Here is a 24020-nt window from a genome sequence, read left to right on the forward strand (position 1 = left end):
TGTAGCTTGTTGCCCAAGAAGGTGAACAGATAATTTGGTTTAAAACAAAATGCTTAGTTTTGTTTAGGATTCTCAGCAGGTCTGTAAGAAGTTAAGGTGTTGTATTTTTTGTTTTGTTTTCAACTTTGACTTAAATGTAAAATTTCATTTATCAACGTCTGGATGTAGTTGTGTTGAATAACTTTTGTGACTTTAAAGATAGAAATAGGAAAACCAAGCCTCTTAGAAATTGAGCAGTGGAGATTCAGCAGAATGTCTGGGTTTTGTTGTCAGAAGACTGATGGATTTTCATACTTCTGGAGCTAATGAAGTACCAGGATCCCTGTCCCTATCCATCACCTCAGGTGCCATCCTACCATTGAAAGCAGGGTACAACTTAATCTTTTGTTCTGTTCCATCACTTGAAGCGCATAAACTCTGCATTTATTTCCCTTCTAACAACAAACTTTGTATCTATCCTATATCCTTTCTTTCTCGGAGGAAAAACACGCCTTTCCTTCTTCCTGACGAAGGCCAATTCCTCCATCTGTTCTTAAACCCACCCCCTCCATCTTCTATCTGTAATTCTCCCTTTCGATATCTCCAGTGTTTTGTCCTTCACTAGCTTCTTCCTCTAGTCCTGGAGTGTGTTACTGACTAGGAGACTTTGGTGTGGGGATCATGTATAATATTTTCTGTTTTTAAAAAATAGAATTCATGATTAGCTGGAACACATCAATATATTCTTAAGTTAATATTTTATAGTAGGATATGCTGAGTCAGATGTAGTGTTTGGAAATCCTGAGATGGTTCTTACTAGCCTAACTTTCCTTGTCTTTCTCTTGCTATTTTTAGGCCCAGCTGTGGTCCCTCACCAGTATTACGGGGTTACTCCCTGGGGAGTCTACCCGGCCAGTCTTTTCCAGCAGCAAGCTGCTGCTGCCGCTGCAGCAACTAATTCTGCGAATCAGCAGACCACCCCACAGGCTCAGCAAGGGCAGCAGCAGGTAAATGTAAATAAAATTTACTCCGTCTTAGTGTGAATTTTAGTTATCATATATAATTAAGAGGTAACGTTGTTCCTAATAGAGAAATGCTATGAAGGGGTAAGTTTCCTCTCAGGCATTGTCTAAGTTCAGGCTCAGACTTAACTGTGCTTGTTGAATCCCTTTTATGTATCAGGTCCTTGGTCAGTGTAACTAGGTGAGATCATGATGTTACATATGAGAAAACTGCTTAGGGCATTGTCCACGTACGGCTACTTAGTTAGCAAGTGGCCAAGTGAGTATTCATCCTGATAGTGAAATTTTCTTTCTGCCATACCATAGTTAACCTAAGCACCATCTCAGATCACTTTTGGCTCTCTTACAAGTTAAGTTGCCATCAAAAGGGAGGTACTAGTTCTTCAGATTGCTTATTTATAACATCTATTGAATTGGTTATAAATCTTAAACCTATTATATCTGTTTTAACTTATAGGAATAAGAGCTTTTTAATTGAGTTGGGAAAGGATAATTAACTGCAAAGCTAAATACAGTTGTGTGCCACGTAACGTCGTTTCAGTCAACAATGGACCACATATACAACGGTGGTCCCATGAGATTAGTACTGTGTAGCCTAGGTGTGTGGTAGGCTATACCATTTAGCCTACCATCTAGGTCTGTGTAAGTACACTCTGTGATGTTCACACAATGACACAATTGCATAACGACGCATTTCTCAGAAGACATTCCCATCTTTAAGAGACGCATGACTGTATGTCTTTTTATTTTAAATAGGCCATTTTCTCCTGCTTACTAGAATAATACCTATGTATTCCTGAAAATTGTGGTGAATTGGAAAACTCAAAGAAAAAAAATCACCCTAAATCTTCATGTCAGAAAAAACCAATATTAATGTTTGGTATCTATTACTCTAGCCTTATTATTTAATTTCTTCTATAATTGGGATTATGCTTTCCACATGGTTTTACATCCTGATTTTACACATTTCCGCGTTAATGTTCTTTTTTTTTTTTTTAATTTTTAATTTTTTTATTTTTCCCCCAAAGCCCCAGTAGATAGTTGTATGTCATAGCTGCACATCCTTGTAGTTGCTGTATGTGGGGCGTGGCCCCAGCATGGCCGGAGAAGCGGTGCGTCGGTGCGTGCCCGGGATCCGAACCCAGGCCGCCAGCAGCGGAGTGCGCGCACTTAACCACTAAGCCATGGGGCCGGCCTTTTAATGTTCTTTTTAATAACATTTACTAGCTATATTTAAATCCATCAAAGAATATCCCATACTTTATTTTGACCAGTCCATTATTATTTGATGTTTAACTTAGCAATATTTTTGTGTTATAAATAAGACTGATTAATAGCCTTTACATAAGTTGGTGATTATTTCCGTGGAATAAATTCCTAGAAATGAAATTTTTTTCGAGCAAATAAAATGAGCATTTACCTTTAGGCTTTTGATATGCATTGTCAAATTAAAGCTATCTTTTGAGGCAAAACACCATGCTCATATGTGTACATATGATATGATCCAAATAAGAATTCTTTGCTTTTTATCAGTCTCACTAAGAGAGTGTATGTTTAATTTTTTAGATTCCACAAAATTATAGGAAAAACACAGGTCTTGAAATTCTAGCTAGTTTGTATAAAAATAGTAAGATATTGGAAGCTACTGGATGATTTTCTTTTCAGTAGATACAATTCTAGTATGAGGTATTTAAGGGAATTCCGCAGATAGTTTGTTGACAGAATAGGTGATGTCTATCATTAAATTTTCTTAATAGCTACTCTGTGGATAGTTGGTATTTATTTGTGTGATGATCTTTGTGTTTAAATGGCTGCCAAGTCATTGTGGATTTGGAAGACTATAAAGTAATTGCCGTGTTTTAAATTGAGCTCTAATAGAGTGAACGAGAAAAATAGTAATAAATACGTCTTATTGAAAACTTTCTATTTAAAGCTAAGTGCTCTGCATATAATTCTTTTACTTATTCTAATTCTAATAAATAGATTATCTGACTTCCCATCATAAGATTGAGGAAATGGCATTTGTGTGCTCAGGGTCACACAAATATTAAGTTGTTAAGATTTGAACACAAGTCTATGATTTCACAACTCGTGCTGTTTTCTGACCATATTGTGATGTCTGCAGTTATAGAAAACCTCAGATCTGGGTTTGTTCTATCACTAACTGGTTGCACCTAGGGCAAGTTGCATAACTTCTCCGAATGTAGATTCCTTCACTATAAAATGGGTGTGATAATCATTTGCTTTTTAGACTTCTCTGTCATATGCAGTTATAAACCCTACTATGAAAAAGTTATTAGCATTACTTTTTAATAAGGTGCCAGATTTTAGTTCCAATGTTATTTTTGCCAGTTTCTGGCTTAAGTTATGTTAGGAAAACAGGATTTTCCTAATGAACTCCTTTGTCGTAGTCATGGAAATGAGAGGCCCTTTAAAACCTTGCTTTTGGCGTTGTTGGCCTTTACATTTTTACCAGAAAGCATTTGTTCTGTTCTCAGCACACTAATTATTCCAAATCTAATTGCTGGAACTTTCAGCAGAATCCGTCACATTCCAGCCGCTCCATCTTACTTCTGATTCCCTTTTCCTCCTTTTTGAAGGTTCCTTTGACACTTGATAAAAATTTGATTCTCTTCTATTTCAAAATGTTTGTTAAAGAAAAAATCCTAGGTGTTGGTTTGAATCCAAGCACAGCTGGCAAACTTGGTGATTTGGTGTTGGATATTGCGTTTTGAGAGAAAAGAGTTTAGAATGGCTTCAGAACTTTCTAGATTGGGGAAAACTGTGTAGATGATGATTCCAGCAAGCATGGTGAACTATAGAAGGATGAATGATTATTAATTAAAATAGCCCCATTGAGCATATAGTTGCTTATTAAGTATTGGTAGATGTCAAATGCTGAGTTTGTGAGCACCTTTGAAAAGAAATTTGAATTTAACAGCTTTTGCATTGTGAAGATAGGTAGTAAACCAACTCCTAGGATAGTGTTTTACAAATAAGATATTCAGTCATTTTTGTTTATTTTATTAGATGTTAAAATGTTACTTGTGATATTTTATATATTGGTTTCCCATAAAATCCAGACTTGATGGCTATTGATGAAATTAAAATATATGAATTTTGGTGGCTGACTTAAGAACTTTGATTTATCATCAAGGTACCACACAAATTTCTAGAGAGTGAACAAAAAGGAAACAAGTTAACTCTCCTCATTAAAACAGGACTCAGTAGTCTGGACCACCTCTTTCTTCAGGCACCTTGTCCATTCCCCTGTCCCCTGACCTTTCACACAACTGCTAATCAAACACAAGCCTAGGTCATTATGTCCTACGAAAACGATGCTTTCATTCATGTTTTATTAGTTCTTGAACTATTAGTATTTGCTATATCTCTGTACATGCTGTTTACTTTTCCTAGAGTAAGAGCTCTTCTGGGTTATTGGTTAGTCATCTTGTAAGCACTCACCTGTGCAGCCCCCCTTGACTCTTCTCTCTCTGCATTGAAGCACTCCTCTCGTAAAGTCCATTAGATTCTTTAGGTCATAAAGAGAAATAAATTGCCTAATATTTTAATAGTAGTTAGCTGTTGGTTATTGATTATCTCCTGGGTACCAGGTGTTGTGCCTTACAGACATTAATTCTAATACTCCCAAGAAACCTGCAAGATCAGCTATTACTCTCACCACTTTAACAGATAAGGAAATAAGAGCCTTTGGGTAAATTAAGTGTTTACACGTCTCTTCTTGCCGGTATGGACAGTGTTGTTCACCTTATGCTCATTTAATAAATATTTGATTGTTGGTGGTGTGTCTGTTTTATATATATATATATATATTTTTTTTTTTTTTTTTTTTGCTGAGGAAGACTTGCCCTGCACTAACATCTGTTGCCAGTCTTCCTCTTTTTTTGGCTTGAGGAAGATTAGCTCTGAGCTAACATCTGTGCCAGTCTTCCTCTAGTTTGTATGTGGGATGCTGTCACAGCATGGCTAGTGAGTAATGTAGGTCTGCACCTGGGATCTGAACCTGCGAACCTGGGCCACTGAAGTGGAGCTCGTGCAACTTGAACCACTCAGCCATGGGGCCAGCCCCTCTCTTTAACTTTTTTTTTTTTTTTTTTTGGTAAGGAAGATTGGCCCTAACATCCACTGCCAGTCTTCCACTTTTTGCTTGAAGAAGATGGTCCCTGAGCTAACATCTCTGCCAGTCTTCCTCCATTTTTTATGTGGGACGCTGCCACAGCATGGCTTGATGAACGGTGTGTAGGTCCATGCCCGGGGTCCAAACCCATGAACTCTGGGCTGCTTAAGTGGAGCGTGGAAACTTAACCCCTGTGCCACCCGGCTGCCCCCCCCCCCCCTTTTACATTTTTTACCAAATGTTTTTGCTAAGAATATTCTGTACGCAGGTTCTCGACCACGTGTCTAACTTTTATACATAGCAAAGTGATAGTGAAAATGATAAGAACGTTGCCTTTGAAAACATTGCAAAATGCATTGTTTATAAACTTGGGTGGTTTTAGCCTTGGTCTGTGAGTTTCAGTTTCGCATTTTTACTTGGAGTATATAGATCTGGTGAAATAGATTCTTTGAGCATTTGGAATAGGAATGATTACCAGCATCTTGGTACCTGTGTTTCATTAATAAAAAGTAGATCCTTTATCACAGTGGGAGAACTGGTATTCTGCACTGAAATGTCAGTGTTCTTGACAGACACTCATGTCTATTTAGATTGCTGTGTGTTTGTGGAATTTATGAGGAGAAATAGAAACAGTCAGGTCAGAAGCCTCCTAAATCAAATCTGGTGAGCTCATTTGGGCCTTGATGAATGGGAATAGTGTTATAGGGTAGAGAAAACATTCTCATATTCTATGAAGAAAATATAACTTCTTCTGTCTGCTGTTTTTTTTTTTTTTAAGATGTAGATATTTTAACTGTGGGTGAATTATCCCTGTTCATCCTATTGAGACCCCCTCCCCCACTCCATCGTCCTCTTCTTTTTTCACCCTTTTTTTGTCAGAGTGCTGACGTTATATTATAGAGTTACTGTTTGTTGTCTGTCTCATTCACTAGAATAAAAGCTCCAAGAGGGCAGGGGCTCTGTTTGTCTTGTTCATTGCTTTAGTCCTGCCAGATGGTAGGCATTAACTATTTGATTAATGAATGAATCATCACTTTTATATGCTTTTGGCTGGTTATAAAGGTAATATGTTTAAGAATGGTAGAATGAAATTTCATTATATGAGATGTTGTTAACTGAATTTTTATCCTAACAGCCATGCCATATAAAATCATTATAGGAAAAGTCGTGTGTAACCATTAATTTTTAAAAGTCGACCCAACGTAAGCACGTGGTGGGTCTTAGGTATTGCTAATGAGAAGAAAGTAGTTGATTTATTTCTGTCTCCCAGGTTCTCCGTGGAGGAGCCAGCCAGCGTCCTTTGACTCCAAATCAGAACCAGCAGGGACAGCAAACAGATCCACTAGTGGCAGCTGCAGCAGTGAATTCTGCCCTTGCTTTTGGACAAGGACTGGCTGCAGGCATGCCAGGTGAGGCTGCATTGTGGTTCCTAATACTTTAAGAAAAAAAAGTCTGCTTGTTGGGGGAGATTCAGAAGAGAACCAGCAGTACTTTCAGCTCGCTTAGGCTTGTCATGATTTGGGGACTGGCAAGGATGACATTCACTTGCCCTCACTTAGACCATAGTTCGTTGATGAGAGCACCTAATTGTTCTGAGCCAGTCTTAATCTTACATGTTGGAGATATGTGAACCTCCACATACTGCTTGGAATGTACTGTTTTCCTTTGATGATGATCTATTTTCTCCCTCAGGATTAGGGATAGAAGGAGTGGCCAGGCTACTTTAGCATCACTCCAAAACTTTGGTCTTTGTGCTGATGTCTTTGAACAGTATTATTAGGAAGAAATTCCTAGTATTTCTTCATAGAGTCATCTCTTACATTTCTAGGTTTTCTCCTGAATCAACAGTAGAGGTGCTTTGTAGCTGCCTACCTGTGATTGATATATATATGTCTTGAATATATGTTATTCTTGGCTCACTGTCACCTGGTCCTCTTCTTTGCATGGATTGAATATAGTTTGAGGTTTTGCCTTTGAAACAGGTCCTTGTGAGACGTCAGCATGAGGTTATGGATTCTTACTGACCATGGAGCATAGCCAAATAAACTGATCTATTTATGAATTCACTGAGTAACTTTAACTTGCATAATTGGTTCTGTTAATTACTAAACACTTATGTTTTATTAGAAAGTCAACTGTAATTTCCCCTATGGCTCAATAGGATTTGGAGATTCCATCTCATATGGGATTGAAAGATCCTGTTGGGAAGCCTATCTAGGTTTTTCCTGCTACCTTGCAGGATTTTTGTGCTGAGATTATTATGTAGTATGAAAGTACAATGATTGTAATCATTTGTACCCTCTGTTATTTATGTAGTCAAGAAAACAAAAAAGAATTGTCAGTGTATGGTTGCTGGTGATAACCTTGGTTGGCACTTTAAAGAGCACAAGTATTCCCTGTCCCACCAAATTCCCTTTCTAACACTTAGCGGATGGTAAATAACACTACCCCTTATTGTGCTGGATATCATGCATTGATCTTTTAATCTTCATGAGGACTTTATGAGGCACGTATTATTATTTATCTTCATTTTACAGACGAGGAAATGGATACCCAGCGATTCAGGGTCCATAAAGTATCTAAGTGGTGAAGCCAGGCTATAAATCTAGGTCTGTCTGTCCCCAAAGCTGAGTTTGTGACTATTTACGACACGCTGGTGCCCAGGGGGCGTTTGTTTCACATATACTTTTATGTTGGCTTGATATTCCCAGGTTATCCAGTCTTGGCTCCTGCTGCTTACTACGACCAAACTGGTGCCCTTGTGGTGAATGCCGGAGCGAGAAATGGTCTTGGCGCTCCTGTTCGACTTGTAGCTCCCGCCCCAGTCATCATTAGTTCCTCAGCAGCACAAGCAGGTGAGCTCACATCTTAGTGGATTCATGTCAGAAATCTAAAGGGGACAACGGATCATACTTAAAATATGTTGAAATACACTTTGACAATTCTCAGTAGAGCATTTCTACCCAGCGATATTTTGGAGAAGCAGAAGCAAGTGACCTCAATAGATTCTGATTCTGTTGACAGCATGTACCAGCTGCTTAGCAGCAAGGACCTGCTGCACTGTGAGCATAGGAAGTTGGATTACTCATACAAAATGATACCCTTGGCAGAAGTCCAAGGCTAATTTTGTAGAAGTCCATGTCATTATTTTAAGATAATGTGTTTTTTTGTTTGTTTTTGTTTTTTGGTTGTTGTTTTTTGCAGGGGGGCAGGGATGGAGGAAGTGGGAGGAAGTAGTAGTAAGAAGTGGCAGAGCAATAAATTTTGGTTGAGGGGGTAATAGGTTTTAAGCTTTATATATATATTTTTAAATTGGGAACATCTAGAAGAGGGCAGCATGCTCACGTGGCTTAGGAATTTAAGGGACTATAGTATTTGGTTGACAGTGGTTCTGGAAAAATGTCCTTAACATAGGTATTTGTGGAACTCGAGATTTTAGGAAGTAGTTGTATTTAGAGTGAGTACATTTGATATCTGTACCTATTTTAAACTACAGACTCTTTAAAGCTACCAACATAGTGAACTTGGCTTCAGTGGTATTTTGACTTCAAATTGAAAGTAGAAATAGAAAATAGAAGCTTCAGATGAAGGGATCAAAGACAGATTTGTATAGTTCTTTACAAGGTTTGTGTCTGCTTTGAAAAGATATGGCAGCATTAAAAGGTTTTCAAAAGGATAACAATGTAGTTTGGAAATGTGGCCAATTCCTTTAATAGCTGAATGGTTTGCTTTCTTCTTCATAGCTGTTGCAGCGGCCGCAGCTTCAGCAAATGGAGCAGCCGGTGGTCTTGCTGGAACAACAAATGGACCATTTCGCCCTTTAGGAACCCAGCAGCCTCAGCCCCAGCCCCAGCAGCAGCCCAATAACAACCTGGCATCCAGCTCTTTCTATGGCAACAACTCTCTGAGCAGCAATTCACAGAGCAGCTCCCTCTTCTCCCAGGGCTCTGCCCAGCCTGCCAACACATCCTTGGGATTTGGAAGTAGCAGTTCTCTCGGTGCCACCCTGGGATCAGCCCTTGGAGGGTTTGGAACAGCAGGTAGAAATCAGAATGATGTACTGTTAAAACTGAATTTTAATTATGTTTATAGTCTTTATGGAACACTGACAATGCATGGAACCCTGGACAGATACCACAGGCAGATCTGGACCGAGCCCCGTGGGAATCCAGCCGTCTCACGTATCTTTGAGATGATGGAGTATTAAAATTAAGTTATACAGTTGGGGCCTATTTCAGGTTTATGCTCATGTTGTTACACTTTCATAGTTGATTGGTTTCAGAGATAGAAAACCAGGGGAGATTTTTATAGGCACTGGGAGGAATGTGGAGGGAAGTATAGAAATGTGGATGTTAAAAACTGAGGGAGGAGGACTTACCAAAGATCGCAGGGTAGAGTGCTCCACAATCTGCAGGGCTTAAAGAGTAATGGGTTTTCTCCAGTCTTTTGAGAAGAATTAAGGTGGATATTATGGAAAAATGGGAGGAAGGAAATTAGACCAAGATATTTTTAATGCTTGATGGGAGAAAAAAGCAGGAAATAGTAAGGTAAACAATGGGGTAATTGCAGTGTTTGTAAAACAGTATAATCTCAAAACAGAAGGGCATGTTTGAGAGAAAGTATCTTAAATTGGAATTGGGCACTTGTAATAACTCTTGATTGAACCCATTGAGAAAACAGGCTTTCATATATAATTCTTGTGTAGTGGGGCAATGTCCCATTTACAAATCTTTTTTCTGTACTCCATTTTTCTACTGGAACCTTTGGGTTGATGAAAGGCATTCTTTCTAGCCCATTTTCTTTCACCTTTTCCATAGCTTATGTGGCCGTCAGAGCTTTTTAATCCACCCCCACCCCATAATATGTGACACAAAAGGAAGGTAAATTTAGCATACGTGTGATGGTTTGAACAAAAGTTTCATGTTAACTTGAGCCATGTCCTCTTTATTACTTTACCTGCCCCTAGAACTGCCACATGAACAGTTAGGCTGTCTCTGCTGACAAATTTGCGGTGGTAAGGAGTCTGGATCAAAGTATTAGGAACAGATCACTGGGCTTGTTCTTCGAAGAACAGGCCTGTTCTTATCTGCATTGTTTTAATTCCATTTTAGTTGCAAACTCCAACACTGGCAGTGGCTCCCGCCGTGACTCCCTGACTGGCAGCAGTGACCTTTATAAGAGGACATCGAGCAGCTTGACCCCCATTGGACACAGTTTTTATAACGGCCTTAGCTTTTCCTCCTCTCCTGGACCCGTGGGCATGCCTCTCCCTAGTCAGGGACCAGGACATTCACAGACACCACCTCCTTCCCTCTCTTCACATGGATCCTCTTCAAGCTTAAACCTGGGTAAGAACCATTACTCTAACACCACCTTGAACTCTAGAAATCTCTTGCCACTGATGACATTAGAAATACTTTGCATAAGCAAAGGACAATCCCTTTATCCCAGAAGTGTCCTGGGTGTTCTGTGCCTTCCTTAAGTACCTCATGTTATTCAGGCTGTACCTAGATAGCATAGCAGTTTGGGATTTATTAAAGTTTGGGTGCATCCCCTGTATATTCACTTCAGCTTTAGTATGAACATCTTGTTCTTTGGCTACATGTGAGAGGCTTTCATTATAAACACAGTACAGATTCATTTTACGTAAAGCTGGAAAACACAGAGACAGAGAGAAAAAGAATATATCACCACTGAAATATCACCATAATTAATATTTTGCCTTATTTTCCAGGCTCCCCCTCCATGTGTACATTTAATATCTTTTTCACATAAAGCATTTTATTTAAAAAATTTTGCCAGATTCTTAAAAAAAATTGTATATACATTTTAAACTACATAGTATGTTTTTGAGTATAGATATATATTTCCCAATTATGCGTTTAGGTTGTTATAAATATGGGATTTTAAAAATGTTACCATCTAGATCCTAGAAAATGAGGAGGGAAAAGAGGATCCTAAGCAGCAGGCTATAAGAATCAAAACTTATTGACACTTTGGGTGGCATATTTCTAAATCTTTCAAGAGATGGGAGATGGTGCATCCTCCCTTCCCCCAGTTATTTATCAAGTTTGGGTTTTGAGATGCTGATTTATTTTTTAGATGGGGAAAGTTGAGACGTAGAGGTAGTGTGACCATATAATTTATCATGCCACCCAGGGCACTTTTAAGAGTGAGTGAGGGTGCTATTAATAATTGCTCTATGATGACAGGCCTAGATCAGGACTGTCCTGGGAAAAATCATCATGAGTGGCCACTTCGCCTAGAAGATTCTGGGTTTTTTGAACTTCTATTTATTATTATTATTCTTTTTTAATTAAGGCTTTATTTTTTTTAGAGCAGTTTTAGATTCATAGCAAAATTGAGGGGAAAATACAGAGATTTCCCGTATACCCACTGCCCCACACACGCATAGCTTCCCACGTTTTCATTATCCCCCACCAGAGTGGTACCTTTGATGAACCGACATTGACAATCGTTATCATCCAAAGTCAGTAGTTTACATGGACTTTTTTCAGCTTTTAACCAGCAGGATTAAAAGTGGCTTTATGGAAAAGTGGCTTTATGGACTCACAAATGAGGACTGACTAAAAATGAACAGTATGCTTTCATTTGGAAAGACAAAGACTGGGAAATGATTTATAAAAATCAAAAAAAGTCTTGAAGGTGATAGGATGATATAGTTATTATTCTAGAACTAAGAGTGCTATCTCTGAGTTTGAGAGATGAGTTTTAAGGCAAAATTATGTATCTGTGTATATATGTATACATTTGTGTGTATGTATGTATCTTGAAATTTCAGATGGTGAGAACTATAGTTGTAGAATTGATGGTCTCAGGTTGTATGTGGACACTACTTTAGTAAAGTTGTAGAGACATTCCACATTGGTAAGTCAGTCCATATTGAGTAGATAGGGGAATGGGGATACATTGCACAACAGTATTTCCTGGTGACAGAATGCCTGGCTTTAAAGACTTAGGGTTGCTGCAGAATTATAAGGGATAGATGAAAGTTCTAGTGTAGTATATAGATGGAAGGAACTAATATTTATTGAGTTGTTATTAGGTGCTACTATTAATGGTTTTGGGTGCTGTACATATAACTCTGGAAGGTATAGGTATTATGCCCATGATACAGAAGTGAGATATTAGTGACTTAAATATCTTGCCTAAGCCTTCTCATATCTGAACAGATGTAAAGTCAAACCTTTTGACTCCAAAGCATGCAATATCAGTGTATAGCCTGTCACATGATGTGCCCAGGATATCTTTTAAACCAGTGCATTATCAGATCCAGAAATCTTACCTTTTAATTCCTTGGTTTGAACATTTGAACTGTGTCAGCTCATACTGAGTACTGAACAAATGAAATCTGTAAAAACTTTTTTGTAAAGAGCCAGATAGTAAATATTTTAGGTTTGCAGATCAGATGGTCTCTGTAGTGAATATTTAACTCTGCCGTTGAAGTGCAGCAGCAGCCACAGACAAAATGTAAATGAATGTGTAGCTATCTTCCAATAAAACTTGATTTACAAAAATAGTTGGCAGGCCAGATTTGTCCTGTGGGCTGTAGTTTGTCAACCCCTGAACTAAATGCTGTGGTTCTTGGTGTTTGAAAATGGAGCTGGAAACATTACTCTCATGCATGGTGCCTTTCTTCTTTCCAATAAATATGTCAGCAATTTAATGAAATACTTCATTCTTTAATTTGCGTTTCCCTTGTGAAGTAGGAAATAACTATTGGTGCGAGTTATTTCTTATTTTAATTACTCTTGCTGTTTGCCTAGTTTTATTTTTAACATATCTTTCCTTTTAAAAAATATTTATCTTGTTTAAGCAATTTTGCTTTAAGTGTTTACATTGGACTTCCATTGCTGCATGCACTGCGTGACTCATACGTGACATTCCTGAGGATCTTTGTGTCTTGATCGCTAGAGCTTTGCCTCAGCTCAGTCTGTTTCCTTGAGAAAAGAGTTCTTGTATGCTTTAGTTTTAACCTAGAGAAAATAGAGATTTGGTACTTTGTTTCTAACAGTGTCTATACAAAGGCCCTCAAGATATTTTGGTCCAAGAAACTTATTTCTTTACCAAATATGAATTGGCCATACCTCATATAGCTTCTATTATTACTACTGCTTCACTGCTGCCACCAGCCATCAGTTCTGGGATCTCTAACAACCGTATTAAGCATTCATTCATTGTGTTTGTTGTGTTTATTCATGTGTTAAATACTCAAATAACTCTGTTCTACACAGGGAAACTTAAACTCAGCATCGCTTAATGGCTTTCATAATACCACACAGCTAGTAAGTATTCGAATGCACATTCCACCCTATATCTCTGTTATCCCAGTGTATATCTTTTCTCTCTGATATCATTTTCATGCTTCCTCCCAGTAATCAAATGTGTGTTAGGATACTCTGAAAAATATCAGTGACCTGCTTAGTTATTTTTCTCATTATTTGTTCAGAGATCACTTGTTGAGTGCCTGCTTAAGATTCTTCAATGCTTTTTCCATTACCTCTTGTCAAAAGACCAAACTTCTTTTTTTAAAAAACAACTTCATTGATTTATATCTTCCATATCATAAAATTCACCCATTTCAAGTGTACAATTCAGTGATTTTTAGTAACTTTCTGAATTGTGCAACCATCATCATAAATCGGTTTTAGAATATTTTTATCCCCTCAGTAAGATTCCTCATGACCATTTACAGTTAATCCCCATTCACACTCTAAGCCCCAGTCAACCACTGACCTATTTTCTTTCTTTCTTTCTTTGGTGAGCAAGATTAGCCCTGAGCTAACATCTGTTGCCAATCCTCCTCTTTTTGCTGAGGAAGATTGGCCCTGGGCCAACATCTGTGCCCATCTTCCTCTGCTTTATATGTGGGACGCCTGCCACAGCATGGCTTGATAAGCGGTGCGTAGGTCCACACCCAGGATCCGAATCTGTGAACCTTGGGCTGCCGAAGCAGAGCTTGTGAACTTCACCGCTATGCCGCCAGGCTGGCCCTTATTTTCTCTTTTTAAATATGTCTCTTCTGAACATTGCATATAAATGGAACCATACAATATGTGATCTCTTTTGTTTGACATCTTTCCCTTCTTATTCTTTTGAGATTTCTTCCATAATGTAATATGTGTCAGTAGTTTATTCCATTTTATTGCTGAGTTGTCTTCCATTTGATGGATATACCACGTTTTGTCTAACCACTCACAATTGAAGGAAGTCTGTTTGGTTACTGTTTTTGGCTATTAGAAATAATGCTGCTATGAACATTTGCATGTAAGTCTCTCTATGGACACTTGTTTCCATTTCTCTAGCAGTAGAATTACTGAATTGTATGTTAGTTTTGTGTAAAACTTTTTGAGAAGCTGCCAAACTGTCTTCCAAGTTCGTGCACCATTTTACATTCCCTTCAACAATGTATGAGGATTACAATTTCTCTACGTGCTCACCAACATTTGTTCTTGTCTTATTTAATATAGCTATTCTAGTGGGCATGAAATGGTATGTCATTGTGGTTTTATTGTTTATTGCCCTAATGACTAATTATGTTGAGCATCTTTTCATGTGCTCGTTAACTATTCATATATCTTTGGTGAAATGCCTGCTCATATTTTTTGCCCATTTTTTGATTTGGATTGTTTGTCGTCTTGTTAATGAGTTGTAAGAGTTCTTTATATGTTCTAGATACAAGTCCTTTATCAGATACATGTTTTGTGTATACAGTCATGTGCCGCACAATGATGGTTTGGGTAATGATGGACTGCATATAAGACAGTGGTCCCATAAGATTAGTACCATGTAGCCTAAGTGTGTAGTAGGCTGTACTATCTATGTTTGTGTAAGTACACTCTATGATGTTTGCACAACGACAAATTGCCTAACGACACATTTCTCAGAATGGATCCCTGTTGTTAGTGACACGCAACTGTATTTTCTTCTGGTCTTTTGTTTTGTCTTTTCATTTTTTAAATGACTTCTTTTGAAATGCGATAGCTTTTAATTTTCATGAAGTCCAGTTTCTCCTGCTTTCTGGTATAAAAATCTTTGCCCAACTCAAGGTCTTAAAAGATTTTCTCCTGTGTTTTGTTCTGAAAGTTTTATCGTTTTAGCTCACATTTAAGGCTGTGATCCATTTTGAGTTAATTTTGTGTATTGTGTGAGGTGATAGTTCATCTTTATGCATGCATCATTTTCCCCAGCAAAGTTTTGAAATTTTCAGTGTACAGGTCATACACAGCTTTTGTTAAATTTGTTCCTGCATATTTTATTTTTCTTTATGCTTTTGTGAATGGAATTTTAGTTTTATTTTTGGATTGTTTGTTGCTTAAACATAGAAATGCAATTGATTTTTATATGTTCTTATATTCTGCAAATTTTCTGTACTTATTTATTAGTTCTAATTAATTAATTCTAACAGTTTTGGGTGGATTCCTTAGGATTTTCTATATATAGGATCATGTTACCTGTGAGTAAAGGCAGTTTTCTTATCTGGATGCCTTTTGTTTCTTTTTCTTGCCTGATTGCACTGGCTAGAACTTTAAGCACCGTGTTAAATAGAATAGATGAGAGCACTCATCCTTGCCTTGTTCCTGATCTTAAGGTTAAAGTGTTCCTCTTTTACCTTTAAGTATGATCATTGTAGGTTTTTCATCGATCCCATTTATCAGGTTAAGTTCCCTTCTATTCCAAGTTTAAGAGTTTTGTCATGAATCGCTTTTGGATTTTGTTAAATGCTTTTTCTGCCTTTATTGATGATTATGTGGCTTTTATCCTTTATTCTATGAATATGGTATATTACATTAATTGCTTTTTGAATGTTGATCCAACCTTGCATTCCAGGGATAAATCCCACTTGGTCATGTTGGATTTGGTTTGTTAATAATTTTGTTGAGGATTTTTGCTTCTGTTCATGAAAGATATTTGTCATTTTCCTTTCTTGTGATGTCTTTGACTCCTTATCATGGTGATATTTACCTTATAACATAGGTTGGAAATATGCCACCCCCCTCTATTTTATGGAAGAGTTTGTGGAGAATTGGTAAAACATTTGATAAAATTCAACAATGAAGCCATCCTGGCTTGGTTGTTACTTGTGGGAAGATTTTTAATTACTAGTTCAGTTTCTTTATGTCTTGTAGGTTCAGAGTTTCCATTTCTTCTTGAGTCAGTTTTGGTAATTTGTGACTTTCTAGGAATTTGTCCATTTTATCTAAGTTGTCAAATTTGTTGGCATAGGGTGGTAATTTTTTAAAAAGTGAAATCTCCCTCCCATTTTCCCTCTTTCAGTCTCTCCCTCCCATCTCGCCCATACATGAATATACACACATGCGTATGCATGTTTAGTCATACGGTTTTTATGACTCCAAGCAAGGCAGATTTTGCAATTATTTATTTTGTTTGGCCTAAGTATGTGTTATATTTCTCAGTTGAAAAGTATTGTTTTTGTAATTATTAATATTACTATTTAAATAATATTACTAACAACTAGATCTGTAATCCTCATTTGTGGTTTATATATGAGTTAATGAGACCTTTAGGCTCTCACCTATACCTAAAGCATCCATCTCTAATAAATTCCACCTTCCAGCTCAACAAGAAAAAGTAAAGGATATGGATGTGAGTGTACCAAAAGTCTGATTCTTACCTTAAGTTTTCATGTCCTGCCTACCCATAGATCTCTCCATCTTACGCCCATCCCCTCCCGATTTCCTGAAATGATTCTTCATGCTTATGGTTGTCTTCATAATCCACAGATTGTGCCACTTTTAAACTCTAAGCATCAAGAAGTAGCAGATGTAATTTATTATTATGTGCATGATTGACAACTCCCAGCCTTTTCATGTACACTGGGAAAAAAGTATTGTGCCCGTTGATTCCCACAGTGTTGAAATATAGTGAAAAGGAGCTCAAAAGTTTGTAATCTGTTCAGGGCAAAAGAATCTAAGCATTTAGTTTTATTTTCATGATGGAATTCCTATCTTCTTAAAATTGATTCTTCCTGTCTTTTAAATTCAAGGTTGTATGTGCCCTTAGTCCTTTAAGAAAAGCAAAATTCAAACACAGAAAGGTTTTCTCTGTCCCTGCCTGAACTGCAGTAGATGATTCTAATGTATTTTTCAGTAAACTATACTAATTTCAGGCTGTTAACTAGACATGTGTGTGCCTTTAGGTACTTCTCCTTTCTAAAGGGAAATGCACCTGGTTCTCTGAAAGTGACTTGTCATCTGTAAAACTAATTATGTGAAAATTAACTTACTTTGGACTCAGTATTATGTACTAAAGACAATTTGTCTTAGCTTATTTTAATTTGGGGCTACCTGGCTGTCGTATTAGGGAGTAGATTGGGGAGAACTTATTTTATCAACATTTTGGTGAGCAGTATTGCCTCTGCCTGTGTTAAGTACAGGGCCAGATGTTGGGGGCCTTGAGAATTTATCTTTAAAGGCGAATAAGGCAGGGCTTTGTCCATTAGGCACCTATCAGATCTATGAATACAAAAAACAAAGGAACCAAAACATTCCACATAGCAAGAGGGTGGAATACTAGATGGCTGCTGGCAGAAAACCCTTTCATAGACTTATATAAAACAATTGAAGTACATACTAATTTAGCACAGTATATATTTTTTTTTTTAAAGAGTTTTTTTATTTATTTATTCATTTTTTTCCCCCCAAAGCCCCAGTAGATAGTTGCATGTCATAGGTTCACATCCCTCTAGTTGCTGTACGTGGGACTCGGCCTCGCGTTGGACGGAGAAGTGGTGCCTCGGGGCACGCCCGGGATCCGAACCCGGGCCGCCAGCATCAGAGCGCGCGCACCTAACCGCTAAGCCACGGAGCCGGCCCAGCACAGTATATTTTTGTTCATCCATTTACTTTTTTCTTTTCCTTGGGGAAGTTTAGCCCTGAGCTAGCATCTATGCCGGTCTTCCTCTATTTTATATGTGGGTCGCCACCACAGTGTGGTTGACGAGTGGTGTAGGTCCACACCCAGGATCTGAACCTGCGAACCCTGGCTGCCGAAGTGGAAGATGCTGAACTTAACCACTCACTATACCATGGTGACGGCCCCTCATCCATTTACTTTTAACCTATATGTGTCTTTATTTTTAAAGTGGGTTTCTTGTAGACGACATATAGTTGGGTCGTGTTTTTTGACCCATTCTGACAATCTGTCTTTTAATTATATATTTATACCATTGACATTCAAAGTGATTATTGATATAGTTGGATTAATATCTACCATGTTTGTTGCTATTTTCTATTTGTTGCCTTTGTTGTTTGTTTCTATTTTTTTCTTCTACTCTTTTTCTGCCTTTTGTGGTTTTAGTTGAGCATTTTATGAATCTGTTTTTTCTCCTTTCTTAACATATCAGTTATACTTTTTTTTTTTTTAATTAACTTTTTGGTGGTTGTCCTAGAGTTTGCATCATACATTTACAACTAATCCAGGTCCATTTTCAAAGACTATGTCACTTCATGTGTAGTGTGAGTACCTTATAATAACAAATCTAATTCTTTCCTCCTGGCCGTTGTATCATTGCTGTCATTCATTTCACTTGTGTAAAGCATACATAAGCATATATGTATGTTATAAACATAAGCATATGTAATTGAATACATTGTTGCTATTATTATTTTAAACAAACTGTTTATCTGTCAGATCAATTAATCAAAGGCATTCTTCATTTCGGTTACAGTGTTTTTTATCTCCAGCATTTCTTGTTGGTTCTTTCTTAGGATTTCCTGCTATCTGCTTACATTGCCCATCTGCTCTTGCAAACTGTCTACTTTATCCATTAGAGCCCTTAGCATATTAATCATAGTTGTTTTAAATTCCTGGTCTGATAATTCCAGCATCCCTGCCATGTATGTTTCTTTCTTTTTTTTTTTTTTTTTTGGTGAGGAAGATCAGCCCTGAGCTAACATCCATGCTAATCCTCCTCTTTTTGCTGAGGAAGACCGGCTCTGAGCTAACATCTATTGCAAATCTTCCTCTTCCCCCCCCCCCCCCCCGCAAAGCCCCAGTAGATAGTTGTATGTCATAGTTGCACATCCTTCTAGTTGCTGTATGTGGGACGCGGCCTCAGCATGGCCGGAGAAGCGGTGCGTCGGTGCGCGCCCGGGATCCGAACCCGGGCCGCCAGTAGCGGAGCGCGCGCACTTAACTGCTAAGGCACGGGGCCGGCCCCGTGTATGTTTCTGATGCTTGGTCTTCTCTTCAAATTGTTTTTTGCCTTTTGGTATGCCTTGCAATTTATTTTTGATAGCCGTGCCTGGTGTACTGGGGAAAAGGGACTGCTGTAAATAGGCTTTTGGTGACGTGGTGAGGTGTGGGGGAGGGGACGACTCCTGGAGTCCTGTGATTAGGTCTCAGCCTTTTAGGAGCGTGTGCCTCTGGACTGTCCACTTCACAAGTGTTTCTTAGGTTTTTTTTATCCTCCCTTTGGTAGGACAGGGTGGTTTGAGTAGGCTGGAGTTGTGTATTTCCCTTCCCTCGATCAGTTCCTTCTCTGATAATAACCCAGCCGATTAGGCTGTGCTTAACTAGTTTCCCCTGAGGGGGCAGACTTTGTTAATACAGTGCTCTGGCCTATTTCAAAATTGTTCCTTTTCTCTTCACCCTGCTGGAAGCCCAAGGAAATTTTTTCTGATATTTATTGTGGGACCTGGTTGGGCTCCCGGAGGTAAATCTCACAATATTGTGGGGGCCGCCACGACTGGATCCCCCATCCACACTGAGCCTCTAGCAATTTGTCGTTTATAGTTCAGGTTTTTCTATTCCGGTGTTTACTGGTTTTAGCGGTAGTGTCCGCCCAAGTTCCTGCTCTGGTAGCTGTGATGACCTTTTTTCGCCTGTCTCTCCAGTCTTGGGGGCAGTGGTTTGCTCTATATCCTCCCCTCTCTTATGGATCCAAGAAGAATTGTTGATTTTTCAATCTGTTGAGCTTTTTACTTGTTGTTAGGATGGAATATTGACTTCCGAGCCCCTTACATGTGGAACTGGAAACATGCACATAGTAATTTAAACAAAACATTGAAGCCCTTAATTTCTGTGGAATGTTGTCCTAGGACACAGCTCTGTGAAATCCACTAGTGTCAAAATACTGTAGAAAACTTTGTGAAATCACTAAGAGGCTCCATTTGAGGCCCTATGTGAAATGTTCCTTTTGAAACAAGGATTGCAAACTCTAACACTTTCAGGGGCTGCCTCCAGGGGCACAGGTGTTTGGATACAAGCACATGTAGGTGTGTAAACTATAGTTAACTGGAAAATAACACTTCGGCGTATTCCCCATCTAAAGGAGATTCAGTCAGCAAATACTTACTGATGGTCTACTATTTGCCAGGTGCCTTTTCAAAAACAACCAGAAAACTACAATTTTAAGCAAAGATCTACTTTAAGCGTTGGTTTAATGTTTAAAGAAAAATTATTTGGCCCGGGCAAAATACTCCTGTTAACTGTCAGTTTGCCATTTATAATATAGTACCTGGGAAAATTTCTTTTCTTTTTTCAGATTTGTATACTTTCTTTGTCAATAATAAAAGCTGTGTGCGTATGTGCAAATGTGTGTGCTTGTATGTATATGCTGTCTGGTATCCAAAGAGACCAGAGCCAAAAATCAAAACTGCATGGCAAATGTATAAAGTTTTATTGTAGGTTTTTCCCATTATTCACGCCAGTCCTTTGTGTTACAGATTAGTCAGTATGCTTTTGGCTAACAGAAAATCCAACTAATAGTAGCTTAAACAATAAGTGCATTTATTGGCTCATATATGTCATTGGACATATAGAGGTAGGACAGTGTTCGGGGTTGGTTCCCGTCATTCAGTCTTGTCACCAAGGACCTGGCTACCTTCCATGTTAATATGGATGTTTATCAGGCCTTTTAGTAGTTTGGTTCTGTTTCTCTGTTGATTTGTTACTTTTTCCTAAGTGCCTTTGTTAGTGACCAGGTTCTTAAAATACCTTTAAATTGTTCTTCAAGCTTTTTGGGTTTGTGCTATTCTTTCTTCTTAAGCATGTTCCTTGCTGATATCACACTCTCCCAGTACCTGCTGACCTACTTGATTGCCACCTCTTTGCCCATTTCTCCCCAGTCTTAAGTCAGGGAAGAAAGAATTGTTTCTGAACTGGAATAAAGAGCAGCCATATGGCTACAATTCTCTTTTCTTATAAATTTCCTCTCTTCCTTTCCTTAAAGAAATGTTTTCCATTTGGATTAAGAAATAGTATGGAATTTTACAGGAATAATAATGTCCTTTATAACAAGAAAATTTGATATAACTGAGGCTAAGAATGAGTCTGTGGTTGCAAGGGCACCGACTCTGGAGTCGGGTCCTGTGACAGATTCTGGCTGTGATAATTTTGGGTTTTGTATCTTTGGACAGTATTTCACCTCTTTGGGTCATAATTTTCTGTTACATAAATGGGAATTAAAAATTCCTTTTCCAAAATGCCAGTGAGAATTCAATAGAAAATTTATGTGACATAAACTTTTAGCATAGAGCCTGGCGTGGGACAAATGCTCAATAACTGTTGTACCCATTTTAACATTGAGCCATCTCCTTTTGGTTCCATCACTTTCATTGAGACCCAGACCTTTGAAGCTGGGCCCTAGAATTCTGTGGAGAAATCCAAGCTGGGTATCCTTTTGTAGCTACCATTAAACTCATTCCTTAAAACTCAAGAAGAAGTTAATGGGCAGTTTGTGTTGGGTGACGTTTCTCTTGGATCCTGAATTGTTACTCATCTACACTCTTTGTGGTTTATGTGGTGCTTCTTACCTGCTTTGCTTTTTTGTGTAAAAGGAGTGGGGGGAAAAAAATGAAAAAGGGCTTCACATCGTTTTCATAGTACAATCTAAAGTTAAAAAAAATAACACCCTTGTAAAAAAAATAAGAATATTGAAAATATATACTCATTATAACTTAATACTCTGATGCATGTTTTGATAAGCCTTTTGGTCATATCTCTATTTTATCTTTCGAGGGATTCACGATTATTATTCCCTTGTCATCATTCAAAACAGCAATGTCAGTGGCATGAAAGTTGTTGCTACTGCAATCGCTTCAGGCTCTGTCCCAGTAGAAGGTGTTAAGAGCTGCCCATGCCTGATGAAGAACTTGAAACCTTCCATTTCCAAGCATTTGTCTTTTTTCCCACCCCTATCCTTGGCCTGGGGTGCCTTAGTGTTTTTCACACTTCCATTTAGGGGCAGAACCGTTTCTTCAGAGCTTTTTGGGGTGTTCCTTATATAAAACAGACTAATCTGGGTAACCTGAATTTCTTTTAAGGGAGGGTTTCAAATGGGAGTGGGAATGACTCAAGCAGTGGCAGGCGTCTCCACAGAGCTCAGAGTGGAAAACCACTGAAGTCTCTGTGCATTTTGTGTTTTCTGATTTCTGGTGCTCGGATGCTGGTTCAGATGGCAGCCGCTGTCCCCATCATTTTAGTTACTTAGAGCTACACTATTGCTCCGTTATTGCCTGCAGTCTCTTATCGTTGATTAAAGCATTCCCCTCTCAATCTCTGTGCACAAGTTTCCTTCCAGCTCGGCAAGTTGGCCTTATGAAAGTCATGGCACTAATAGAATTGAATCTTAACACACAAGCAACAATTGAGAAGAAATCAGAGATGATGCAGGCTTTCATGTGTGAGATGCTTTTTCCTCTACTGAACAAAGTTGGTTAATTCTTGAGTCTTGAGTTCTCCTGTTCTGTAACCAACAGGAGGACTCACAAATGGCAGTGGAAGATACATCTCTGCTGCTCCAGGCGCTGAAGCCAAGTACCGCAGCGCGAGCAGTGCCTCCAGCCTCTTCAGCCCCAGCAGCACCCTTTTTTCTTCCTCCCGTTTGCGATATGGAATGTCTGATGTCATGCCCTCTGGCAGGAGCAGGCTTTTGGAAGATTTTCGAAATAACCGGTATCCCAATTTACAACTACGGGAGATTGCTGGGCATATAATGGAATTTTCCCAAGACCAGCATGGGTCCAGGTGAGGACTTGGCTTTGGCATTTAAGGTAACTGAAATTTTAATGCCTTGCATTCCATGCTTCAGATAAAGTATACACTAAGTAAATTGCCATAAAATAATTGAAACAGAGGTTGCCTCTTGGTATGCTTCCGTTATTTATTTCAGAGGGATGTGGATGTGAGGGTCACCAGATATACAAGTGATTGAGAAGAGCCATTTAGTAGTCTGGATCACATGCTTAAAACAAACCTTTTTACCTTTCTGAAAGATGAGCCTGGTGTTCCTCCTTCATGAGAGCCTCACAGAATGTCAGCAGTTTAGGAAACAGAAACACTAACACAAAGTACGCACACTTTTGCTGCTTTAATCACTATTAAGAATCTTGCTCTCAGAGATATTATTCACATGGAAGTTTGGATCTCTGATGCTCAAGAGTAAGACAACTCCACCACTTTTCTTTGTTGTTTCGCTCTGCAGAAGTGAGAGTCTCTGCAGAGGTGAGAGAGAAGAAGCTATTAAAAAACACAGAACTGTGCTTGGGTTACCCCTCGCTGTTGGGCTGTTCCAGTGGGCTTCACAGAAAGGGACCCTGGTCCTGGGGAAAAGCATAATTATGGTGACACCACCCATCCTTCTTTACTATTTGTCTCTCTTGCTCTTTTTTTTTCTCTCTGACTGTGCCACTGAAACAGTTTCTGAAGAATCTGCCTCCTCTTAAAGTTCTGCCAGCTTGCTACTGGTTTTTCTGGTATAGTCACCTGAACTAAAAAAGACAAAATGAGTAGTTGCTACTTCTGAAGCCAGTGCAGACATTTATAACAACTGTTCCACATTATTAGTGAATACCACTTCATATGAATATGAGTGAAAGACTATAGTAAGGGCCATA

The 24020-nt window shown here is 38.6% G+C and overlaps 1 protein-coding gene and 1 non-coding gene across 15 annotated transcripts in view; both read left to right on the plus strand.

Annotated features, from left to right (window-relative positions):
• Nucleotides 1-24020, plus strand: part of PUM1 (pumilio RNA binding family member 1) — a 126888-nt gene that overhangs the window by 82134 nt on the left and 20734 nt on the right. For 12 of the 14 annotated variants that reach the window (XM_014784075.2, XM_087446409.1, XM_087446410.1 and 9 more), the window contains 6 exons: nt 835-986; nt 6410-6548; nt 7851-7994; nt 8883-9179; nt 10251-10487; nt 22884-23151. In XM_014784075.2, the coding sequence (XP_014639561.1) occupies nt 835-986; nt 6410-6548; nt 7851-7994; nt 8883-9179; nt 10251-10487; nt 22884-23151 (1237 nt within the window). The remainder of the gene's footprint in view (nt 1-834; nt 987-6409; nt 6549-7850; nt 7995-8882; nt 9180-10250; nt 10488-22883; nt 23152-24020) is intronic. The other 2 variants (XM_014784078.2, XM_014784079.2) reach the window with 1 other exon arrangement.
• On the plus strand, nt 6664-6741 carry LOC147914101 (small nucleolar RNA SNORD103/SNORD85). Its single transcript, XR_015555907.1, has one exon. It is a non-coding gene; the product is annotated as a small nucleolar RNA SNORD103/SNORD85 (small nucleolar RNA).

The sequence above is a fragment of the Ceratotherium simum genome, chromosome 22 (assembly GCF_057802395.1).
Source record: "Ceratotherium simum simum isolate JZ-2026a chromosome 22, ASM5780239v1, whole genome shotgun sequence".
NCBI classification, from domain to species: domain Eukaryota; kingdom Metazoa; phylum Chordata; class Mammalia; order Perissodactyla; family Rhinocerotidae; genus Ceratotherium; species Ceratotherium simum.